Here is a 26,690-nt window from a genome sequence, read left to right as displayed (position 1 = left end):
GTGTCACCCATCAACAACCAATTAAGGCCATAACAATGACTTTCACAGATAGGTGAGTCTATGTTTTTGTAGAGAAAAGTAAATTTAATTGGCTGAAGAAAGAGAAGTTTAAATGCAGAGGTTTCTTATTTCAATGAAATAATTGTTTTTCTTTTTTTCATAACTGACAGTAGTTTTGTCACTTCACAATGGTGACAGGCTGAAGGATGAGAGGAGGGCAGCCGGGGAGGCTCTAATTTATCTGTTTGTCTGTGTTTTCCTGCCCACACTAGAAGGGGAAGGAGGCTGGAACAGGGCCCAGCTCCACAGGGGAGAGTTGCGTTTAGTGGTGGCATTGATTTTTATAAAAGGTTGCCCAGTGGGGAGGCTAGGTATGCCTGTCAACCTTAGCTCTCACACTGTCAAGCTAAGTGTAGCCTGTCTGTAGTCTCCAAACCCTAAAAAAGGACACAGTTTACAAAAATATTCAGTAGTGGAAGTAATGAATTACATTTACTCTCATTACTATAACAGCAGTTTTTTGTGTACTGAAAAATGTAATTGTACTTTTCCTTAAATACTTTATCACAAGTATGGCACTTTGCTAATTTAAAGTCACATTTGTTACAGAGTAAGAACAAAATAACATATGTTGGCTGCCAACTGTTGATTCTATAAACGGTTTCAAACTACATGGCTTTATATCGCTTGCTGCACCCATTGTATAAACTTTTTATTAATTGTCGACCATTTTGTCCTCTTTCTGGTTTATCCTAATAAATCTACTCTGAGGAGGGCGGTTGTATATTTCTAATTCACTTGTATGCACAGGCTTCAAAGTGCCGTCTACAAAAACATATTTTTAGTTTGGACATAAGGGGTCGGTGGCATGATGTTGTTTCACTAGTTTATACGTTGGAATTGTAGCCTAAAAGCCATCTTTAATTTAACAGCGGTATTATACATCATCATATAACAATTATTTCTAGTATTAAGTCCCCATGTTTCTCCTTCCAGCATTACTCAACACTTACATTGTTTTGCAAATAGGTACATACTTTGGAGGGAAAAGTTAAGGAAGCAGCTAAAAAACATAGGCGAGAAAGATGGATTGACAAATTAGTTTGACAGCCAGTTCTATGCTGGTCAGTTCCGGGAGGACTGAGGAAGTAATGGGACAGGGAGAGCAGAACTAAAACGTGACAGAGTCATAGAGATGAAGACAAGAAGGGAGAGGAGATACTTGGAAAGAAGGAGATGAACTGGCAATGAAAGTAGTTTTATTAGTACAGGTTGGAGGACACACACACATACAGCCAGAGGCACTTCATCAACTGCTTGCCACTGCTCTCTCCCTTCTCTTCTTTTCTCTTTACAAGGAATTTTGTCAGGGTCAAATGTGGAGATAACCTTACTTGGAAGCGTAATAAAGCCAAAACTTTTAAACCTTTCACGTCACCGCTCTCCATGTCACATTTCAGAGAAAATCTTCATAACATGATACATATTTGTGAAGATAAGGACAAATACTCTATGTGGTATCATTGCAGTTTGTGATGCTTTTTGCAAAGTGTTGTCTCAGAAATGTGTGTGTCACTCCTTCTGTGGCTGTTTATATTTCTATTTGTGTGTTTACATAAACATGAATGACAGACACATGGAAGACAACTGCTACACATCTATTATTCCACAAACAAATAGATTGCGTTGCCAGATTCCTGTCATTCATTAGGCACTATTCATTGTTAAATCCACTTGCCTTCTAGCAAGTACATCTTACCGTATCCCCCTGTCATTTCTTTTTATTTTCCTCTGCCTGCACGATGACACCCAGCAGTTTTTTGACTGGCGAGTCACACAAAGCTCCTCTGGCTGCCTGCTGGGCCACATGACAATAGAACTCTTGAGGAGATCATTTTATCGTACTCTTGATTGCCAGATAATTATCAGTTAATTATTTAGAGCCTTAAATTAATTTGCTAAAAATAGCCTCTGTGCCTCTGTGTTGCCAATGGAGACGGCTCCATTAGTCCTTTCTCCCTAGTCTGCATCTCTCCTTCTCTACCTCCCCGTCTTTGACAGCCACTACTGCCACTCATGTCTGACTGTAATCTAATAAAGGAGTAAGTTGTCCTTTTGTATTTAAAGCAATCCAATTTTGGCGTAATGCTTCAGCACTGATTGTTTAAAGTTCCCCTATCTTGTTTTTCATGCCCATCTCCCTGTTCCTGATATTGGGCATCATTTACTGCATGTCAATCAAAGAGCACTATGGCAGTACCTATTGTGATTGTGTTGTATTATGAACAGTTTTAGTGTTATTAGGCCTAAGTTTAAATTTACAAGGGAAACTTTGTTTAGTAATATCCACTATCTTCTGACTTTGCAGGTGGATTTGTTGACCAATAACTTTACCTGTGCTTTGCAACAGTCTTTAATAGATAACATCTTCTTTTTATTTCTAACTCTACTCTTAGGACACTTCATTAGGCTGAAAGTGTCCTGAACAAAGAATTGTGCTGTAAGAGGTCTTATAATGGGATTCACTGGCTTAAAGAATCAAATTGGACCCCCTTTTCCTTTTTCCCTCTGCACGCAGGCACAAACGCACACACATACACACACTCTCTCTCACACACTCACACTGTCACACTCACCCTCTATCTCTCTCTCTCTCTCTCTCTCTCTGAACCAGGGCCAAATAGGCTGACCTGCTGAATGAGTTTGTGCTGTGGTAATGATAGGGCTATTGAATGGAGCTGTGGGCCAGTGGTCGTACTGAAGGAATCTGATCAATATACACTCTGTATCTCTCTCTCTCGCTCTCTCACTCTCTTGCTCTAACTCTTAAGTTAAGTCTTTTATCACTCTTGCCACCAGTCTTTCTTTATCTACAAACAAATTATAAACTTGACCAATTGTTGACTAGTTGCTCTCTATATTCCTTTTACTCCCAACATTTTGGCACTGAAGTATGCTTTCTTAAACCATCTTCATTGCTACAGTTTAGGCCATGAAAGCTATATGTATCAACACTACAGGTTTTGCCCCAAAAGGCCTTACCTTTGATGAAAAGCTTGATTATCATATTTTGAATAAATAATTGATACAATTTATACATTGATTTTCATTTTATTTGAGCAGTTAAATGATTCATGCATAAACCACACTAGTTGACCTTGCTAGGTGTCAGATTTCTCCCTTTCTCATACAAACTCGCATATCTAATTGATTTGAATAAATACACCTTTGTTGTGGATTGTGGAAATGATATTCTCCATATCCAGTAGCTAACCCATTCCCCCATTCCCATATGAGAACAGAACAACACTTGATGTTATTGTTGAGTTATTTATAGCATATCAGTGTCATTAACATAATTCAACTATAGTCCATGTTCTGTTTACTGTGCAGCATTGAAGGTTGAAACATTCCAGCATGAAGGCAGGAGATTCTATTGACATTTAAAACACTCCCCTGCAGTCTAGATGCACACATCAAAGGCAGCCCCACATGATGTCCATTTGCCAACTGCACTGCCTGGTTTGATTACTGCTCTGTTCAGAAAGCATGCACTAAGTGGCCACCTAAGAAGTCCCATTTCCATCTGTTTGCACCCTGATCACACAAAGAAGATATAATCTAGACATGATGTGAGCAAACCTTGATTAAATGGCACATTTCAAATACTTCCCTACATTTTGAAGCAGCTTATAGCAGCAGATTCAGAATGTATAGAAAGAGTTTACCACATCATGATAATTCCAGCAGTTTGCATTAGTCAGTCGCAGAAAAGTATAAGTGATAATTTGCTTTTTTCTTTATCATACATTTGCATCGTTTTGTTTTCAGTGATTCTTTTTGTAATGTGTCTGCTTTATCACATTGTAATGACTCATGACTATATAGTCAATAATAGCTGCATATTGGTGTGTGAGTAGAGACACAGCAGCTCCAGAGTTATATGTATTTAAAAACACAGCAGTAGGTTGGTAATGTGTTTTGTGTTTTTATTGTGAAAGGCCTCCCATGCTCTTCATTCCCTGCACACCATAAGACTTGGCTTGAACTCAAACTATGCAGTCTGATCTGACAATTGATCAAAACTCAAATAGATATTGTAACACTGGATAACTAATGCCCTAAGTGATAATGATCACAAGATCGTACATAAGGTTCAACAGTATCCACATTAACAGAAAGAAGAAATGTTAAAAATGTAATTCATCAAGGCGCCCTAGACCCTCGACCGTTTGCTGCATGCTGTCCCCTTTCTCTCTTCCACCCCATTCCTGTCAATCTTCAGCTGTACTATAAAGCTCAAAAAGTTTAGTCGTGACCCGGTGAAAACTGGCTGGACAATGAGTGTGCATGTGTCAGTGTGAGAGTAGTTTTGCAAAACGCTTGTTAGAGTTAGATAAAGACTGTTAAAAGGAAGAGACAGAGATGGAGCACAAAACAAAAAAGTGCAGACCAGCAATTGGGATTCATCACTGTCATTGTCACATAGAACTACATAGACATGGTATGTGCAAGAAAACAAATCTATACTGTGCGTCCCACACATTCTTTGTACTCCTTCAGATCCAAAGCCAGACAAGTCTTTTAAATTGCTCAAACTGCAAGGAAATAATTGTTTTTTCTCCCCAGTAGGAGGCTAGAAGCATAGTGTGTTAGTTTTACAATACATTATGTAGAAATAAGACGAGCAAGGTCAGAAAGTGGGGCAATCTAAATGAGACACAAGGCGGCACAAATGGCAGCAATTGTGTTTGGCACTATAGGTAGCTGTGTGGATAAAGCAATAGCCTACGCTAGTGATGGCCAAATGAAGCTTAGTGAACCATTTCCTCTTTTTTCTGAGCTCACTAGATGGGGCTCTCTTTTAAGGAAAAATGTTAAAGGAATGGAAATTCAGTGTGTTTTCAACACTTTGTTGAAGAGAGAGCCCCATCTAGTGAGCTCAGAAAAAGAGAAAATTGTTCACAAAGCATGCATCTAAGAAACAGTAGATACTGAAACAGAAAGCATTTGTAAGAAGGTTGTATTCATGTTTGTATCATATTCAACCAACTTTGAAATAGTGTTTGTTGTGTTGAGGGAAGGTGGTGGTTGGAGTTATTAACAACCAAATCAATGGATGTCGTTGCACTGGGTACCACTGGCATCTGATAACTCGTGGGTGTTTTTCTGAATATTAAATAATGAAGCATTCACTCCAATTGGCTTTTCTGATTATGTTCAGCTTTGTAATATTGTTAGCAAGCGTACCTGTGTCTATTAATCGACATGTGTGACGTCTGTGGCATCTGGCGAGCCATTGTACTGTCGAGGTAGGGATAGATGTTTACCGATTCGATCACCGTCTGGGAAGCGAGAGACTTGACCTTTTACAGTTTGACAAGTCGGAACATTGTAAACACAGTGGATTTGCATTGTCATGTTTATACTCTGTGAATATTACACTGAGAGGCACAGGCCCGGGGCATTGATGTGACATGAGATTGCTTTGAATGATGATAAAAGGATGTCAACGTAGTAAAAGGTCTTCAAAGATAAAATTGTATGTATGGGTGTGTGTTACCCAATCGTAATTGGACTGTGTTGTGTTCACATACACTCACCAACACCATTATATTAGTTGACACGAAATTATTTTTCAAATTTTTCTATGCTATCTCTTCCCTTTTTAATAGCCTATCCATGATTCAACAGGTCATTCCCATGGACCTAATCCCCTCATATCTAATTTATATAGTCTCTTTTCCTTTATCAGATGTAGTCATTACACCCACCAGTCTGCCCCTTATTGAGTTGTTCCAGCTAGGTGCCCTGGTGAAGAGCTTTGAATGCTTAAGCAGAAACAACCTTTCTCACTACAGGTATAAATATTTCAGGGGCAGACGGGCAGAATAGATTGACAGTAAAATTGACATCAGATCTGGCTTTTAATTACAAGAGAAAAAGGAGATAGTAGCTGTAGGGGAGAAGTATAGAGAGGAATGTTCATAAACCCTGTGTCAAAGTGGCAATGTTATCCACTGAGCCATTACGGTTATCAAATATACTGTATAAGTATGCACTATCTATGTATTTCATATACATTACTATATATTATTATTATATTATGTACATCTATCTATCTATCTATATACATATCCATTTGTATGTACTGTATATACACATGTACACAGTTATCGGTCATGCTTATCAAATATACTTTGGTCATTTTGGACTTAAGGAAGCATTTGAGATTCTGAGAACAGGAAGGTTAAGAGGTTAAGGTAAAGTCTAATCACTGCAGCGGCACACTAAGTATTACATTAATTACATTTTGTGAAAGGGAGGGAGATGGCATCAAAGTAATCACCACCCTGTTGGCACCTTCTGTAATCCAACTGAGAGAGATAGTGTGTGTGTGTGTGAGTGTGTGTGTGTGTGTGTTTATGTGTGTGTGTGTGTGTGTGTGTGTGTGTGTGTGTGTGTGTGTGTGTGTGTGTGTGTGTATCTGAATAGCAATATTTGAATGTGTGCAGTAACAAAGACGGATAAACAGGATAGAGCTCTTGATGGTACAAAGTTGATTTTAATCCAAGGTGTTGTTTTGATTACTTTGGACAAAGTCCAGCAGTTTTTAGAGAGTAATGTTACACTAAGGCATTGAGCTTGCTACACATTTAATTATTTCCACAATGTGAAATGAACATGACTTGCATTCTGTGTTCCTGGCCTCTCAGACTCATATTTCACATGAGCTGAGATTGTAGAACTCAGAACACATGTTCTCTTGTTCTTTAAGTATAAAGTCATTTTTTATCCAGAGTGGTGTATAATCAGTTAGCAAATGAAGGTTAACTGTATTGTTCAAAGACAGTAGAAAAATGTTGCTGCTCTAGAGTTTTTTTTATTAGCTATACATGTTGGTCTGTCAGTCAGTCTGTCCACCACTGTCACCAAATATTGGATGGATAGCAGGGAAATTTGGTTCAGACAGTGTTTTTTCCCACAGATATAATTAGGCTATAACAATTACATATTGTGAGCCCCTGACTTTTCATGTAGCACCACCGGCAGTTTTCACATTAAAACAACATCTACTGAATGGATTAATACAAAATGTGCTTTAAACATTCATGGTTCCCAGATGGTGTTTTTATAAAGACTGGTGATTCCCTGAATCTTCCTTTAACAGCACAGTGAGGTTGACAATTTTGGTTTGGAGTGAAATGTCTCGATAATTATTTGGTTGATTGCCTTCATAATTGGCACAGCCCCTCATTATCCCCAGAGGATGAATTGTAATAACTTTAGTGATTTTTCTTCTAATTTGCACATTAGTTAATGTTAGTATGATAAATAAGATGGTGAACATAGTAGACATTATTTGCTAAACATAAGCGTATTAACATTTACATTGAGCTTTGTGAGCATTAGCATTTAGCTTAAAGTAGGGCTGGGCAATATATTGATATTTTATTGAAATTGATATATGAGGCTAGTTATCGTCTTAAATTTTGGATATTGTGATACCACACAAATGTTTTCCTGCTTTTAAAGCCTGCATTACAGTACAAGTAATGTAATTTTCTTAACTTACCAGCTGTTTCATCATTTGCCTTTACTCACGTAGTCTTTGGATCCCACATTATTAGTGTTTATTTATCAAAACTCTCGTGTGGAATGTTTATCAAAGCACCAATAGTCAACCCTAAAATATCACTGCAATATTGTTGTATTTGGTCAGGAACATTGTTTTCTTTGATTTTTTTTACCATGTCGCCCAAGTACCACACTGGTTAACAATAACTTAAGCAAAGCACTCATTTGGTTAGAACTGTCGGCTTATATGGTTGTAGACTTTTGTTTGACTCATAACTTGCAATTTCCTTGGACTGAGTTGGTGTAGTGTATTAAATTAAAGATCAGCACGTCTGTGTGTATTGTGTAATGATATTCATGGACATTTATTATTGCTCTTTCACCGAGATTTAATTCAGTACGTTCAGATATGTCACTGGGATATACACCATTAAACATACTGTATCTGCCTCTTTTAAATATTTGCAAATCCTCCCTCCTCCCTGCCTTCACTCTCCTTATTATAGCCTCCCTCCTCTCAAACACTTCCCTCCTCCCTCCATCCACCTCAGCACCGGGTCGCATCCCAAATTTTCGGAACTGGCTGCTCTGCTAATTCCCTCTGAGAGCTCCGGTGTCTATGCCGTGGCCCAACTCAGAACACTGTCAGCCTCTTTCCTGCTCGCCCTACGGACCTCCCTCGGCTTATATCACCACACACAAAAGAATGGTCCTGTCCTCCTCACTTAGGAACCAGACTTACACTGTGGACAGGAATTCCAGTCCATATCAGTTCTTGTGATGGGGGAAAAAAACCTTTGTAAACCTAACAACACAGTATTAATACAGATTTGCCTTTTCTCACTTATTCTTCTTTTTCACTCTTTCAGTATGTGGAACAAGTGATGCTAGTAAAAAATGTAACTTTTAAAATAATAAAACATAAGGCAACGACGATGAATTTTAGGTGCATTACAGTGTTAACAACTAAGATCAGAGCTCGGGCTCTGATCTTCACAGAATTCACAGATTTGAGAAACTATAAATACTTTTTATATTTTATAGTCTATATTCTCTCTCTCTCTCAATTTGTGCCCTCCCTCTGCACTACATTCCTTCATCCCTCTCTCATCCCGCTCTTGCTCTCAACATGATGGGTTGTGTCCAGTCAGTGGGCAGCTTTGGTGTAATTTGGCCCACAGGGGCTGTTGGCAGTAGGTGTGGGGATAAAGGGAGCAGGGATGGTGGGGTTTGGAGAAAAGCAGGCTTAGTGTGGGGCCTTGGATGGTGGGGCCATCAAGCACATAGGAAAAGCATTAAATAAACATTAATGCAACTAGGTTACAGGAGATTTATTAAGGAGGCTTTTTGGGCCTTCACTGTAGGGTTTTATGCAGCACTTTAATAACTCTCTCATGCACACAGGTAAACAAACCAGGTAATGTATTTCAATCCTTGTAGGTGGCCATTGTGAAAACTATTTTACATCTATTTTTAAACTTTATTTTGGCTTATATGTAAATGGATGTATTCCTTCTCTTTATATGGGTTTTATTACAAAACTGAATGTAGTCTTTCTCCAAAAAGCTTTTTTTTTACATTTAGGCTAAGTCTGACTTGAATATGATTTGATGTCTTTTTGTGGTGTTAAAAATGACTGCCCTTAATCACAGCTTACTGATGTTAAATGCACCCTTTCTGGCATGTCAAACACACAGATAAAAAGTGACTGATTAAACACAGTAATGAGGACATTGTGGCAGGACAAATAAATAATTTTAGATTTTTACAAGGGCAGGGTGGGTTTTGGCAGCAACAGGAGATTTGAGAGAGAGAGAGAGAGAGAGAGAGAGAATTATAAAAACATGAACTAGCAGAGCACTGCTATCAAGATCACATTTTACATCTGACGTTGTCTTTGTAAATCAACACTGCCAGATAAGACGCTGTCAGAAACTGAAGTTGTATAAGCCAAGCCTTAGTGTGTTATGTTTAGTGACTTGCTGCTATTCCACGAGCCCTCTTTGAACTATAATTGTTTATCCTCTAGTTGTGCCAGCTTCAGTTATTGAAATACTCTTTAAACAATCATTCATAGGCTATGCAGAAATTCAAAAAAGATAAGGCAACAAGCTATTAAATGAAGTATTCTAATATGACCAATAGACCATTAGATTAGAAATCTAGTAAGCACGCCACTGATACAGAATCATTAGTAGCATCTGCATTAACAACATTGAGCCATCCAGCCATGGAGCAACAGTCTTGCTTTGTATGGTTGAGGTGCATTGCACAGGAAGTGCAGGCAGTAACACTCTGAGGACAGCAAGAAGAGGAGAGCAGAGACTGACAAACAGGTCCGGGGCAACCAAAGGCTGCATGATGCTTTACCTTGAGACCTATCGCCTCTGCTCCCTGCTCTGCTTCAAGCCCAAGTGGTGTGAATACCAGACACAGCTCAGGAAGCATACTTCTGAAAGTTCACTCTGAGTAAGAGAGAAAGAAGTGAGTTTTTGTTTGAGTGAGATAATGTAACGGGGAGAATATCAAGGGGATATGTAGAAAGATTTTTAAAGGGAATGTGCTTGAAAGGACAGTGGTGGACAGAAGAAGGAGAGAAAATAAAGACTTCTACTGACTGTGAGAAACTGAGGGAAAGAAACGGGTAACAGGCAACCTGACAGAGAGACATTCAAAGAATGGATGTGTGATGTGTAGACAACTTGACAGAGAGACCTTCTGTGTGTGTGTGTGTGTGTGTGTGTGTGTGTGTGTGTGTGTGTGTGTGTGTGTGTGTGTGTGTTTGAGTGAGTGAGTGAGTGTGTGTGTGTTTGAGTGAGTGAGTGAGTGAGTGAGTGAGTGAGTGAGTGAGTGAGTGAGTGAGTGAGTGAGTGAGTGAGTGAGTGAGTGAGTGAGTGAGTGAGTGAGTGAGCACTTGCCTGTTCATTCTTTGTCTGTGTGTGTGTTTGATGAAGGCTCTAGCATACCGGTTGTGTTGCTGCATCGGGCTCCATCAACATGACATGTCTTTGATGTGGAAATACAAGGAGCAAAAGCCCAGTCAACCTCAGTCCAGTCCCCAGCGGGACACATCTACCATTGTGGGTGCATGTGTGTGTGCAACTTAGAGAGAGAAAGGGTAGAAAGAAAAAGAAACACAAGAAAGCCACAAGCCACAACAATCACCAAAAGTAACTACTGTCTCAAACAAAATGTAACTACCATTCTACAAGGGAGGCAACAGTTGTGACCTGAACATTGCCTGAGCTAACAGCACTGTGGACTCTGCTGAAGAGAGGAATCAATATTGTATCTAAATGCTATTAATAAGCATTTTCATGCCAGAATGATATCAACATGTATTTTGCTGCTAAATTAAACACTAATGCTTTTCTTGCTTTTTGGCAAGTCAGTAAGTAAGTAAAGCGTGTAAAGCACTTTTCACAGATTAAAATCACAAACCGCTTCACAGTAAAGTGAAACACAATAAATTAGAAGACATTACAAAACAAAAAAACATAGGTACATAAAATCAGACATAAAAGCATTGTTTTTTTCTTTTTTATTCAGTTGAACATTCTAATTAGTTGTGCTTTTTTCATTTTATCCCTGGGAGTCACTTTTTCAGTCTGACCAAGTATAATAATATAAATAGGTCTTTTCTTTACATTCATAATTGTTTAGACTTAACAAACTAATACAACTGCAAAAACAGGAGTATGGCAGTAGATCACTGTCAGGAGTTTAGATGTTGAAAATATATTTCTGTGAGAAAAATAAAGTTTTACTTTTACATACTGTATATCTGTTGAGCCCCTAAGTTTTTACACAAAAGTGCAGTGAGGGGGAGGTGGACAAAAGAAGAGATAAAGGCAGTCTGACAGAAGCAAGGGGGATAAATAAGGTCTGGGCAGACAAGGAGATAGAGACAAGGAAGAGGAAAGACAGAAGTATGAATCCATCCATCGGGCCTGTGTGTGGGCTTGCTGCCTACCTGGACCGTGCCATTACCAGCTTGCAGTGAGGTAATCTAAGCAGCCTACCCTGTCTGTGCTTCTATTCCCTGTCAGCTACACAAAGGCCTTTCCACACATACACATGTCAGCATACGCACAGTATGAGCACAAATACATCACACACATACAGGCACGTATGAGTGTGTTATTTATATCCACCCTGAAAAAAGAAATGTAAGGTAATAACTTGCCTGGGGACACAGAACAATCCCTGGACCTCAACATGGACATCTACCAAGATAACAGAACAAAAAAACATTAATACATTACTTTGTAGAAAAACATTGTCTTTCACATAATATTGTAACCATGTCTTGGTAACTGTTTAGCCATGACAGTCACAGGCCACATGCTGTACCACCAGCCTGTTTATGTTGCCAAAGCAACAGCATATGATCACTATATCTGTACCTGTGACGCTGTGAATAAGAGGCAGCTGCATGTAAGCATGACACATAGAAGCACAGTCTAAAAATTGCTTTACTTTATTGTATTTAGTATCAGTTAAATATACATAAAAATCTGATGCACAAAACACACTGACAAAAAAAGCATTCCTGTTCATGGCTGGTCATGCAAAGGCCTCTATCAGCCAATTACAATGGTAGACATGGAACCACTGACCAACTCATGCAATTTATTTCCTGAATTCGGAAATTGTACTTAAACAGAACTGTAAAGAGAAAAGGTTCACAAGTGTTCAAAACACAAAGATATTGACTCAAATGACATATTGTTGCAATTTGGGTTTTATTGTCTGACCAAATGATTTATAAACCTTTAAGAATTGTTTGTAAACCATCAATAAACAATATTTGGATGGCTATTATAAAGTATTACTTAGGTAAGTAGTTATAAGTGCACATATAATCAATATTTATTTATATTCAATATTATAATCAAGTTTAAACCAAGTTAATGATTCTTGATACTTATTAATAAATAACTTATTATTCAATGCATTAGTTGCAAATTTCATAATAGCCATTCAAATAAAATAATAGATTTATGAAGAACAATTGTTAACCATCTAGACACCAACTTTGACTTGATGTATTTAATGAAGTTGTGCACCCACACAATTTTCCCGTACCACAAGGAATTATTAGCGACATTCAAGCTGTGCATGCTTTGTGTCTTATCTAACACAAATAAACCTTTCTTATCATGTGACTGCCCATGTACAATATGTTGGTCCGGTGGAACTATTTATGGAAGTGTTGCCACGTCATAAGATCTCACCAATTACTGGTAAGAACAATGTTATTGTATTCAGTGGAACTTATGACCAGAGCTATACAAATAAAACCAAATTTAATTCAAAGATATAGTGATAAATGTTGAGCTATTACAGATATTATAGTTAGACAACTGTAGCCTCTATAGAAGGAAGATGAGATGTCTGAATCACAGCAGGTGTTTGTCATTATTGCAGAGGAATTGTGGCTCTTATTATTTTTCTTTGTCTGTATTTGCAAGCATGCACATGTATAACATGTGTTTGATGCATGTTTTTGTGTGTGTTGTGTGAGGTTGTGTCCTATTCATCCCACACAGGGCATGTGAGTCTTGAAGTGTCCATGTACAGTCTCCATGAGGTCAATGGCTGCTGTGATAATGCTTAACTGATGCTGGCTGTCAATAGCCATTCACCAGGAATAAAGTGCTCGCCTGTTCAGTAAATTACACAGTGCGACGTGAGCTGTGAGGTTCAAAACAACCTGACCCCACTGTTGTTGGGAGAAACAATAGAACAATGACTGCAATCAGCTTTTCCAGCAACCATCTGTGTCACGCTGCTGACTACAAAACACCTTTCCATTACTCTAGGGCCGCAGCTATTAGCTCACCATGCCATTGACTCCAAAGTGAGTCGGAGAGGTTATAGTAATGGCACGTTAGATTGTCTCTCACCCTTCTTTTTATAGTGTTTTGTTTTGTTGACCTTGACATAGATGGGCTTTTTGAATGATGAGCTTTTGAAGTGATCATTTCTAACAATGGCTTGTTTTGTCACAGCTGTCCATATTTGTGAGGTTTCATTAAATTGATGATTACAGTAGCTTTAAAGTATGTTTTGTCTATGATTGAGATATGTGTTTTGTCCTTTTTCCTTAACTTTGTTTTTCTCACGGCTTCTCCAAGCATGCACGGGAGCAGTATGAAAAACTGTCAACGATGCACAAGAACATGCAAAAGCTTTATGAGAGCTTAGGCAGCTATTTTGCCTTTGACCCCCACTCGGTCAGTGTGGAGGATTTCTTTGGAGAATTGGCCAACTTCCGCATACTCTTCATGGTGAGTATAAAGTTTATGGTTTGTGCACATGAAAAGTTCCATGTTTACGGTTCCTTCAAAGTAGACACACAGACTAACAGTGTCCAACACACAAACATGTACATTACTTTCATCAGACATTCAGTAGGCCCTTACGGATGGAAAAACATATGCAAACATTACAGCGTTGTACTTTTAGCAAAAAAGTGTTTTGTTTAGAAAAAACATCTGACAGTTCTATTACATTATTTAAAGGTATAGCTTAAATTTGTGTTGATATTGTTACAGAATGGTGAATCTTTTAACTTAAACAAACAGACTTAACACACAATACCTGATCTCTCTTACTTTGTACCACAATAACATTGAATTTGAGCACTTCTACTTCTCCGAGAAAAACTTACTATTTACATTTTTTACAGTAGGCCCACTTGATTTACAGCTGATATGTGAAAAGGTACAGAGCCGTATTTGTTTAACAGTAATTTAGTTTTACGGCAAACAGTCACGGGAAGTGCTTTTTATTTTGAAGCAGCCTACATGGAAGTTGCCTGTTGTGTACTCTTGTTAGCTTACTGAGATGAACGTGAGACGCTAGATGCAAAACATGTTCATGAATCTTAAATTGTTCACTTTGTAATTCTTAAAACTGCAACATACTGAACAGTAAATAGTCACAGTAAAAGACGAGCGTTTTCTGGTTTTTGGTCGTCATTCGAAGCCGTTCCACTCTCTACAGCTGATAAAATGCAATGATATTTATGTGTAGCAAGCCTAAACATTAATTCCCAACATGTTTCATCTGTCAGTAGCTCGGACACACTGCTGTCCATCAAATACAGCAACAGGACATAAAACTTGCAGCTTTTTTTTTTTTCGTGAAGAAATGTCTCACATGTTCAACATCACTAAATGTTGCGTTCAAATTAGTTGCAACTGTATACTATTACTGAAATTTAATTAGTATTGTGTACATAACACATTACTAATTAATGTGAACTCACTCTAATGTGAACCATTCTTTGTTAAACTTTAATGCTTTACAAACACCAAAGCAATCAAGCAGTGTAACTAACGTTACTTTTCTGAAGTAATTTTGGAGAGGGAAATTAGGTAGAAATACGCTGGTTGACTACCATGACACTGTTGTATTCATATAATAATCAATACAGGCTAACGTGAATGACATTGACTGCATGTTGCTTCCTCTAAATTTCAGGTTGTGTTAGACTAGCGAGGCCAAATTGATCAAACCTGCATGTTACGCGCACTAGCAGCAAACTGTATATCCAAGAACTAATAAATCAGTGTGAATGACGTCAGACACAGACGTCTGTAGTAGATTAGTGTTACCTTTCTAGTGTTGCGGCTCCAAACCGTAATGTTAGTTGGGACAGACGGACCCCTTGTTTCTTCAGGCTAACTATATTTGCTTTAGCCTGGCTAGTAGCAGATTTCTGAGGTTGGAAATGGCCGAAAGAAATACATTACTGTAATTGCGTTACTCCCAACACGGTTGTCTTCTTGGACCACCATTTGCCACCACCACTCATTGCAACACATCTCCTTCACATATAGTTGATCGGGTTGTTGATTTTGACTTGTTGAATGTTAGGCCACTCCTCTTTAATGGCTGTGCAAGGTTGCTGGATTTTGGCAGTACCTGGAACACACTGTTGTATACGCCGATCCAGAGCATCCCAAACATGCTCAATGGGTGACGTGTCAAGTGAATATGCTGGCCATGCAAGAACCGGGATGTTTCCAGCTTCCAGGAATGGTGTACAGATCCTTGCAACAAGGGGCCGTGCATTATCATGCTGAAACATGAGGTGATGGTCGTGGATGAATGGCCCAACAATGGGTCCCAGGATCTCATCACAGTATCTCTGTGCCTTTAAAAAGCCATCAATAAAATGCACATGTGGTTGTTGACTACAACATACTCCTGCTCATACCATAACCCCACCGCCACCATAGGCCACTCGATCCACAGCGTTGACATCAGCAAACCGCTCACCCACAAGATGCCATACACACTGTCTGCTATCTGTCCTGTACAGTGAAACCCGAGATTCATCCATGAGGAGAACACCTCTCCAAAGAGCAAGACGCCATCGTATTTGAGCATTTGCCCTCTCAAGTCAGTTACGAACTGCAGTCAGGTTGAGACCCCAATGAGGAAAGCAAGCATGCAGATGAGCTTCCCTGAGATGGTTTCTGCCTGCGCAGAAATTCTTTGGTTATGCAAATAGATTGTCCGGGGAGCTGGTCTCAGACAATCTTGGAAGTGAAGATGCTGGATGTGGGGGTCCTGGGCTGGTGTGGTTACACGTGGTCCGCGATTGTGAGGCTGGTTGGATGTACTCCTGATTTCTATGAAACACCTTTGACGAGGGCTTATGGTAGAGAAATGAGCATTCAGTTCACGGGCAACAGCTCTGGTGGACATTCCTGCAGTCAGCATGCCAATTGCGCACTCCCTTAAAACTTGCGACATCTGTGGCATTGTGATGTGCTGAACCCTGCAGAGAGTTCTGAAGGGACATGTGCTTAAAGTAAAAAATGGGGCATATGGTACCCAATTATAAAACAACACAGCGTTAGGGCTGTGTATAGCCACAGTATAGGCGATGATAGAGATGCTACTGTTTAATTTATCATGATGTATCACAAAACTGTAAGCAAGGAGATAAAGGAAAGGTATGTCATAGTATAAAATTTGTTTTTTTAAACAATCACAAAAGAGAGAATTGTGGGAATTCTAAGTTATGGTGGAGTGAGTCAAAGCTTGCTGACACTGCTAAGAAGGGGCTCAGTGTGACTGACCTTGTAATGTACAGCCTACTGGTTAGAGCAAAGGCAGAGGGAGATGCTTACAGGAGACATGGCTGCTGCACACAAAGAGCTGCAACTAAGCAAAACAAGGCACAAGATTCAGAAAATAAGTGTGGGAAATAAACTGAAGAGGAGACATTAGTAGGGGGAGGGATAGGGATAAATAGTGATGGCTGTGGCAAGAGTAAGAGAAAAATATCTATATAGAGAAGCACAATATACTTTAAGAGTTTTGAGTGCAAAAATGAAGTACACTGGACTTTGTGGTTTGCTGTACTCACAGAGCTGCTGAGGTGAAGTAATAGTCCTTAGTGGCCCGGCTAAAGCCCAACCATTCTGTTAATCTACAGAGAACTACTCCTGTCATCTCTTGTGTATCAGAGAATGAAATGGTGATGCTATGAGGCTATCAAATGATGACTCTAGTGTGGGCCCTAATAAAGCAAGTAATTGTGGCCAAAATGTCACTACTTCCAAGTTAGCTGCCGCTGCCACAAATTTTGCTTGACGGCTGGCCGTTTTCACCCCGAAGGAGACTCGTTAACTAGTGGCTAGAGGCTCCTATAACAAACCAAATGTGCATGCATGCATAGATTCTCATTCACTTCAAAAGTCCACTTACCAGCACTTTAACTTCCAACTTTGTCTCGCTCCTGCTTGCCGCCGACGGACTCAATTGTGTCCAAGTGGGGCGCCTGGCAGGAAGCGGACATGCGTAACGCAATAACCCTTTTCATGATGTGATATCAATGTTTAGTTCGTTTTATCTAGCTAATTATAATTGTAAAATATTCTTCTGAAATTGACCACCATCATCCATGAATAGATAAGGATAAACAGTATGGACTAAAAAAGGGTAATAGGCAGATTACAGATCTGCTCCAGAGAGAACTGTAATCTGGAAGGGAGCTTTGTGAGCTTTGAGATTTGTGTTGTTATGCAAATCAATTGCTAGTTTCAGTTTTGGGGGGGATTTCACTTTCGTCATCTAAAACTGACAGCTAGTTTTTGTTTTGGGAGAGTGCACCTTATTTTCTGGCCTCTGTTCTCTGCAAGAATGTAACTGCACTCACTTCCTCTCTGATTTCCTTCCATATGTCATATTTTTTAGGTCATTATGCCACTGTATCTGCCAAAGATTTATTTTTTCAGCTATTACAGATAAAACCTTTTTTTTTGTCTCCAAAGTTTTTCTTTTTCCTTTCTTTCAATGCCATCGTAGTGTGGAAGGTTATGAATATACAGTAGGTGTTGTGAAGACAACCATAAGTGGAGGCTGCTGTATAAATGGATAATGAACAAAAATAAAATAAAACACAATTGTAATAATACACAATACGTCTTCACAAGAGACGTTATAATCGCTAATGTACAATAAAAGCACTTACAATGCCCTTACATATTCTCATTATAACTACATTATGGTCTGTGATAAAGCATTTATTAAATGTTTTATACCACTTACATGTGCAGTATCTTAATATAAGGCAGGCTTAAAGTGCATAGTAGTAAAATATTACCCTATTCTTGTGCCAAAAAATCAGAAAAATCTAAGTCTTATCAACATGCTGGATCTGGCATGTGTTTTAAATCTGAATATAGTATACAGTGGGACTGGAAAGTTTGGGAGCCCAAGTAAAAATGTGTATTAATGTGCATAATAAGTCAAGAAAAGATGAAAAATTCTCCAAAAGACATCAAATGACAGATTAGACATTTGTATAATATGTCACAAACATCATGCTTATCTACTCCAACCCTTATTCTACATTAATCTAATCCATTAATACTCTACGCACCAGCATACATTCCCTTTGTTTGTCCTCTATATAATAATTTACAACCCAACTATGAGTGTGAAAAAGAAAAAAAGGAAACCAATAACAACAGCATTACGTTAGTAGGTTTTACTTTCCCCCTTCCTTATTTCATTAACTCGCAAAAAATAAAACTTTTATACTGTCTGATATTTTATTTTTTACTTTGTTTGATTTCTATTCCCCGTCCTTTCCACAAAACACTCCACAAACTGATATGCACAAACATTTAAGATTGGAGTGAACACAAAGTTGTTTCAAAATAAATTCTCATCCAAGTTAGAAACCGAGACCATGCTCCCTTGAGAAACATAGCAATAAACTGTCTATATCTTTGCTGGACTTGCTGTATACCCCTTTGCTTTTTACATTGTATCTACAGTCGTAAATGCCACCAGGTCCCTGAATTCCAATGCATCTGACTTTTGAAAAAAACAGCTTGTTAGTCCTTTTCCACCTGCTGTACTTCCAAATTGGGAACAAAATAATTGCTTACTGTCATTTGCCTGAGCATACTCAATGAGTTTCAGATGCTTAAACCTGCAGAAGATACCTTAAGAGTGGATACTTTTGGATAACCTTCTCTTCCCTACCAGCCTTAATTAACAAACATCTCAGCCTAGTCTCATGTTAGTTTGTGAAATGGTACTGGGACAGGGACACGATTTTCTCGTAGCAGTGAGCCTGAATTTTAAACTAATGTATTTTAATGGGAAACATCTTTTGAGATAACAGCACGCTTTTTTGATAGAGAACAGAATTGAAAAGCAGAAGATCCGTGTAAGGAGGTTGGTTGAGGTGGTGGATGGTTCAAACAACACAGGACTTTCACACCGGAGACCGGGGATTGTGTCCTCTGTGTGGCAGTTTCTTTCCGCGTTCTTCTTCTCCTAACCACAACTGTCCTGTTGTCGCCATCTCCTGTGTATGGCTGTCTGTCCCGTTGTTGTCACATTTCATTTCCCCATTGTTTTGCATCCCCCACAGACCACGGATTGTGTCCCGGCGGCCGTTGCTGTCACCGTCTACTGCATGTGGTGTTTAATTTCCCCGTTGTTACGTCCCCCGGAGCAGCCTAGTGACATGGCAGTTATCGACGGCGTATGACGTTTCATTTTCCAGTTGTTGCGTCCCCCGGAGACAAACCTTTGTGGATTGTGTCCTGACGGCTGTTGTTGTCACCCAGAGAAGACTGCTGCAGCCCAGTCTCATGGCAGTTTATGAAATGGTCACGTTCCCATTTTGTGGTAACCACCTCAAAATAAGCGGGAAAATTGTCCCTGTTGACCAATCTATAGATCAAAATAATATGACCATTTCACGAACTGCCGTGAGACTGGGTTGAACATCTAGCACTAGTGTGCCTTACTGATAAAATAATTTATTCCATAAACACTTCACCTTAAACACCCTGGGCCCTATTTTAACGATCTAAGCGCACAGCGTGAAGTGTAGGTGTGTTTAGAGTGTGTTCAAATCCATTTTTGCTAGTTTGTAGGTGGAAAAAAGGGTCCTTGAGCCGGGCGCAGGGTTCAAAAAGGTTGGACTTAGTGTCTTCATTAATTCATAGGTGTGTTTTGGGCGTAACATGCAATAAACCAATCACAGTGTCATCTCCCATTCCCTTTAAAAGCTTGACTTGTTGGCGTGTTTGTGTGCTACTGGGCTTCCGTGTGTATGTGTGTGTGTGTGTGTAACAAACATGGTGTGTGCCCTGTGCATTAGCATAGGCGCATTTTACTAATTTGCTGTCAAAATACAGTGACGTGCTGCGCTATTGACTTAAGAACATGTTTATGTTGGTCAATTTCAATCACTTCCCGCTGCCTCAACATAGCAATACGCCAAGAATTCACCTGAACACACCTCCCTGTAAGACCAGCACGCCCATGGGCACAAAGATGTGCGCAGGTGCATTTGCTGTTTTAACAACACAGGCACTGGCCGGGAAAAACTGCATCAGACTTAAATTAGCTGGGTGCAACATAGGGCCCGTTAACACCATTAACAGTGTTAGTTATATAAAACATTTACATTTTTTGTCAAATTCCTACAATAAACATAGAAAGAGAACATACAAGTGAGAAAAGTTCACAACTGGGGAAATGTGGAATATTAATTCACTGTTGATCAAAGTAAAACTCAAAATTCATTCATTCTGCTTCTTGCCAGAGTCATAAGAATAAAATGTGGTTACTGAGCGCAGTGAATTTAGGACAGGGCAAAGCAGATTAGTTGTTAAAGAGGAAATATTAATGACAAGGTAAACACCACGTCATCTCAGGACAAACCAGCAGTTCTTTTTTTACTCGAGTATCCAAGTCTGTTAAACATTTATCAAGTGTCTTTGCTATTCTACCTTCTACAGTCTATCCGTCCCTCTTGGCACCGCCCCAAAAATCCCCGGTGTCAGGATGATGACATGGTGTCCAGAAGGCATGCTCTCAGTCTTCACAATCCATTAATGTGAATAGCAAGGTCCCCTTGTCGGAATCCTCTTCTCTTTACTCTGATCCCCATCTGAAACCAACTTTTCATTTCCACAGATCAAAGTGCACCAACACACAACACAAGACTCCCTCAAGGTTTCCAAAGATGCACATCTCTAAAAGAGGCATCCACCCAAGAAAATAAATTATTCTCTCAAGCAAATAGCTGCAAATGAATATTTTATTACTGGTTTAAACTTCCCTGCTATGGAAAAAGGGAGGGAACTGAGTGGGATAAAGTTGTGTGGTTGAAATTTTTGGAAGGCTGGTTATAAGTTAATGTATTCATATAAAAACAATCCTTTAATTAATCACTATGTTCTTCAGATATTATTTATAGTTTTTGGCTCTTCAGCTCTGTTGACAGAAAGGCTAATCCCATCTGCTTGCACAGCACAAGGAATCAATGGTTGTTTCTACGTTTGTATTTATTTTCTCACCCTGTGAAAAGAAATAAGCTAGCGGGCGCCCAGATAGTGTAGCTCAGTTGGTAGAGTAGGCGCACATATGTAGAGGTTTACTCCTCAACGCAGCGGGTCCGGGTTAGACTCTGGCCTGTGGCCCTTTGCAGCGTGTTATTCCCCCTCCTTTCATGTCTTCATCTGTCCTGTCAAATAATGGCCTAAAATGCCCAAAAAATAATCTTAAAAAAAAAACTGAGCTAACTCCTTTGCAGCATCTTCCTCCTTTTTTCGGTGACAAATTTTGTCTGCTCGTTATTTATTTATGGCAAAGTCAACCTACATCAACCATTACTAATTTGTTCAAAATGGCAAATCTAATGACTTCTTGGCAGCTAATAATTTAGAGAAGATGAATTTAACTTCTTGATATGCCAGACTTTTATTGCAATATTGAGACATTGAGTTGTTTGACTGAGGCAGAACATCTTCGCTAACTTCTGTCTTTGTTGCATTGCCCTGTGTAATGCATTCACAGCACAAAGCATCTGCAGTATTAAAGAATCCCATTGCAATACAGTCACCCTAAATTGCTTTTACTAAAAAGCTAGGGCTTAATGCACCCGACCGACATGAGGCATTTGAGTAAACGCATTGACAGACAGTCCTCACAGAACTGAATGTAACTGATAAGAGAATCCATTAACTCTATTTTCCTTCTGTTTCATTCTCTTTCCCTTCCATGCTCCTGTCCCGTTCTCTTTTTTTTTCTCCGGCCAATGGAATATTATTTGATTTCAGCACATGAAGAAAGTATTCGAAGAGTCCAACAATTTGTTAATTTAATGCTGCTGCCATATTGTGAAATAGAGTATGAGTGAAATGCAATCGCAGGGCCTGCATGTGTAATTCTGACCAGGAGCACAGGGGATGAGGAGTTTTCTATTAATGAGTTATCAAAGCGCAGCAGATGGGCTGGGATGAACTGTCTTCCTTGTTAATTGAGCGACTTTTTTAAAGGACCCAATGACCCAGACCGAGTGTGCAAAGTAGCAAGATATAGCATCTATGAGATTAGAGTGATTATTTGCGTGTGCGTATGTGTGACTTTGTGTACTGATGTATCTGTCCACTTTGGAGCCCATGTGATATTTCTAAAGCTTGCTAATTCCTTCACAATATGACAAATTATCATAATCATGATGATATTGCTGACGGTGATGCTCTGGTTGTGGAACTCCCCCCACCTTCTTGCTGAATCCCTGTCATGTTTTTTCAGTATTTTCACTCAGACCAGCATGACACAGTTGTAAAAGTCACTGCACCAGATTTTGGAGGTCACCTATCAATATGGGAATACAGCTATACCGCAGAGCAGAAGTCTCACAATCTGTAACCTATAACTTCTTGAAGCCATTTCCCCCCACATCCTGGCACACAGTGTAACAGATGGCTAATAAACACATTTGCTGCTAAAAGCCCAGGCGCTGTAGTGTTTGTTAAATTCAAATGAGATATAGCAGTGACACTGTGTGAGATCACTGGTGCAAGTTGAGCAGTTGGAAATACTCATTGCTCCCTCATTGGACTGGCAAACTTGTATGCATGGGAGGGAAGCCATGCTGTGGGAGATGTATTGTGTTGTGCAGGGTCAAGGAACAACAGCAAACACATTCCATGAATTATTAAAAAAACAGACCTGGAAAGGGAAAATGCTGCCTGGCCCTTGTTGGTAGATTGGACCTCTGGGTTGCACAGCATTCAGTTTTACAGCTGGTTATAGATAAAGAAGTACTTATAATCTCTGTCTTAGACACACCGGAGGCCATGAGAAAAAGTTAAGTTTATGTCACACTTATGGCCTCTGGTGTGTCTAAGATGAACAGGCTTTCGTGCTCATAAAGCCTGAATGTGTCAGCTCAATCGTCATGTTATCAATCCCACTTGGCAATAAGGTGAAACCGCACATTTCAAGTAGATTCTTACCTGAGCAACATATACAGTACCTGCACCGCATTTTCCTACTTTACATCTGAGGGGTTCAGGACACAAAGCCAGTCATAGACATGCAATTGGATCATTTATTTTGCTAACAAAATCCTCTGCCTTGCAGCCAGTAGCAATTAGTAAAAACAAATCTTAAACTTTTTCTTTCTACTTCCCAACATTTCATATACTTGAAGCAAAAATGTCAGCCTTATTAACTAAGGAACATTAAAAATAACAGTTAAAACCAGACTGAAGTTCCAAGTTCTATTTACCAAAGAAGGCCATCCGAACCTAAAAGCTTCTAAGTGATTATTGTGATTAATGTATGTCCATGCTCTAATTCACACAGCTGTATGTTTTAAAACTAACTATTTGACATAAACAATGATAATACATACAATGCATTTGAATAAGCCCTGCCGCACCCAGGTGTCCCTGAAAGTGGGAGTTAATGTGTGTCTTGTTTATATATTTTTACATTGCTGAATTAGAAGATCAAAGTTATTGTATGTTGTTTTCATTTCATTTTAAAAATAATTAAGCTCACATTGGGTTGCACTATAAGTGATGATCTTCAACAAGGGTCTAAAAATAACTTGTTTTCTCAGTCACATCAAATCATATTTTAATTGAGTAAATAAGACTTCTCATGAGACAAAACAAGTTGCATGGGAATTTTTTTCAACATAATTTTCAACATGTATACAGAATATTTGAGAGATCTTTTGTCTTATGTCCCTGTGAGGTTTAAATGTGGTTGTCTGCACTGAGGATTATTTTTGAACACAACATACTGTATGCATATCTCTCGCACGTTTCTTATGAGGATTGTTTATCTCTTGTATGTCCTCCTTCAATATACAGAGTTGGCAAGAAAATGAGACCTGATACAATCAGTTTTTGCCAACAGCTAAATAGAGACTGTCAAAGAGAATGGCAAAAGGAAAAATAAGAGATCAGTGAAAACATATTTGTTGCCATAGCAATTAGTACTGCTGTGTGATTAGAGCAACATAATTGCATTGCAAAATCATGTTTACAGTCAGAGTTAGTTGTTTAAAATAAGTTTTGCAAGATTTTGTTTGTAATCTGCATAATTTATCTTATCTCTGCTGTAGTTGTTGAGCAATGCAGTGATATTACTTCCAAAATGAATGGAGTCCTGTCAGTGAAAGAGGACAGAAATAAATTTGCCAGTGCTGCCCATCACAAAATGTACAAGTTAACTGTTTCATGTATGTATTTCATGAATGTACAGCACATCTGTCATCCATTCTTATTCAAAACAACAGCAAAGTACACACACTCGATAGCCATTTTAGAGTGTAACTGTATCATTTACATAACCTCAACGTGGTGATAAAATGTAGGTGGATTTTTGAGTGCTTACCGGCTTGTACCAGCTGACGAAGCAAAACCTCTCAAACGTTTTCATAATGCATATGATACAAAAACACACTCTGTCCTTATTATTCAGCTTTTTCTCTCTCTGTCCTTTCTCTCTCTTTCTCTCATTGCCCTTGTCATCTAACAAGGAGACAGTGACAATGAGGGCTTGTGTCCTTGGATAAGGAGCAAAGCTCTACTATTGACTGGCATCATGAGCTGCTCTTTCCTTGTTCCTTCCCCACAATCCCTGTAATCCCTCTGTCTTAGCTGCCAACACGACACACACATCAGGACCACAGGGGCATTAGATGGGGGGCCTACTGTCGCCACTTATTATATCAGTGCACAGCTAGAGCCATGCCTTAACTTACTGAGACACACGCACACACACACATACCATGCATATATAAGGGGGGACACCACAGATGAGCAGAAGCACAACGGGGCCAATGGACAGCATGTTCACACAGGATATATGTATAGGTGTTAAATGAATCCAATAATTAATGCATTGCATCGCGGACTTGGACGATGCTGCATCGAAAATCAACCTTTCAACATTTCTGTTTAGATATCCTGTTATGTTTTCCACATTCAGGAAGTGCCATGTGCTCAGTCTGTAGTTTTATTTATCCAATTTATTTAATATTAGAGCACTTCAGAATGTTTTCTTTTTGAAGCTTGAAAAGCTATGAATTAAAAATCCTATATGGCTTTATTAGAAAAATGTATTTGACGCTTTGTGATGCATCGTGATGCATCAAGATATTGAATCAAATTGCTGACATAATGAACGTAATCTAATCGGGAGATCAGTGAAAATTCACACTGCTAGATATATGCATGCATACACATGCTGTATGAACTTTCACACCACCTATGATGGGTCCTGTCAAGGGCTCTGCCACAGGCCTGGGATGAGAGAACATGTTGTTGTCTCCAAAGGTCACATGGCTGCATCTTACTCTCTGTTGGCAAAAGAACAAACTGACACATTTGTAAAGGCTGAATCCGTAACGTTGATTTTCTGTCTTTCTCTGACACCTTCCTGACATTTTAGCCAGTCAAGAAGGAGGAGAAGGATGATATCTCTGTCTCTGTCCCAGAGACTGGCACGTTACAGTTTTTTCTGATTGCTTAAGCAAATTTTTTGTAACTATTGGCTATTTTTGCAAAACTCTACACACAAATAAGAAAACCTTTCACCCAATTATCAAAACATTGTAGTTCTCTTGCAAAAGCAAACACAGCTAGATTAACTCTTCACATCTTCGTAAAAATTGTGTTTTCATATCAAACAGTAAACACAAGCCATCATCTACTAAGCACACAATGTGCCAACTACACACTGATGGTATGAATACAAAACACATCTGGATTTCTCTTTCTCTGTGTACAGATGTCAATTGAGGTCATACTTTTGTCATAGTGTCATGTAAACATACGAGGATCCAAACTTCAAGTATTGGTATTTATTCACACTCATCAAAACCAAGACAAAGTCAGAACACAAAATAGTAATTTCACAAAAAACTAAAAAACAATCAGCCTAGATCATGTTGTCTTTCTGGGTCCGGCCACAAAATTTCGTCCACATGCACACGCATGCGATATCCTCCAGTCCAAGGGACCGGGGAAAATATCTCCTTGAATGCCGTATCCAGGCCTGACATGTTGCCTGGTCAATATCTCCACATGCCTCCTCCATTGATGTAAAAGGGCTACCTGTTGATTAGGATGACGGGCGGACACTTTCCAGCGCCAGGCAGAGAAGAACTCCTCGATGGGATTTACGGTAAGAATGGAGAGTATGGAGGGAGGTTGAGGGCCATGAAGATAGGGTGGTCTGTAAACCAGTTGCGGACCAAAGCAACCCTGTGGAAACTAACATTGTCCCATATGATGACATATCGGGTA

The 26,690-nt window shown here is 39.2% G+C and overlaps 1 protein-coding gene across 7 annotated transcripts in view; it reads left to right on the top strand.

The window, feature by feature from the left end:
* The window catches only part of diaph2 (diaphanous-related formin 2), a 384,094-nt gene that overhangs the window by 296,908 nt on the left and 60,496 nt on the right, over nt 1–26,690 (top strand). For all 7 annotated transcript variants that reach the window (XM_034884276.1, XM_034884275.1, XM_034884277.1 and 4 more), the window contains one exon: nt 13,707–13,871. In XM_034884276.1, the coding sequence (XP_034740167.1) occupies nt 13,707–13,871 (165 nt within the window). The remainder of the gene's footprint in view (nt 1–13,706; nt 13,872–26,690) is intronic.

Source organism: Etheostoma cragini, chromosome 10 (assembly GCF_013103735.1).
Source record: "Etheostoma cragini isolate CJK2018 chromosome 10, CSU_Ecrag_1.0, whole genome shotgun sequence".
Taxonomy (NCBI): domain Eukaryota; kingdom Metazoa; phylum Chordata; class Actinopteri; order Perciformes; family Percidae; genus Etheostoma; species Etheostoma cragini.
Note: the sequence above shows the minus strand (reverse complement) of the source record. Positions and strands in the feature narration are given on the sequence as shown.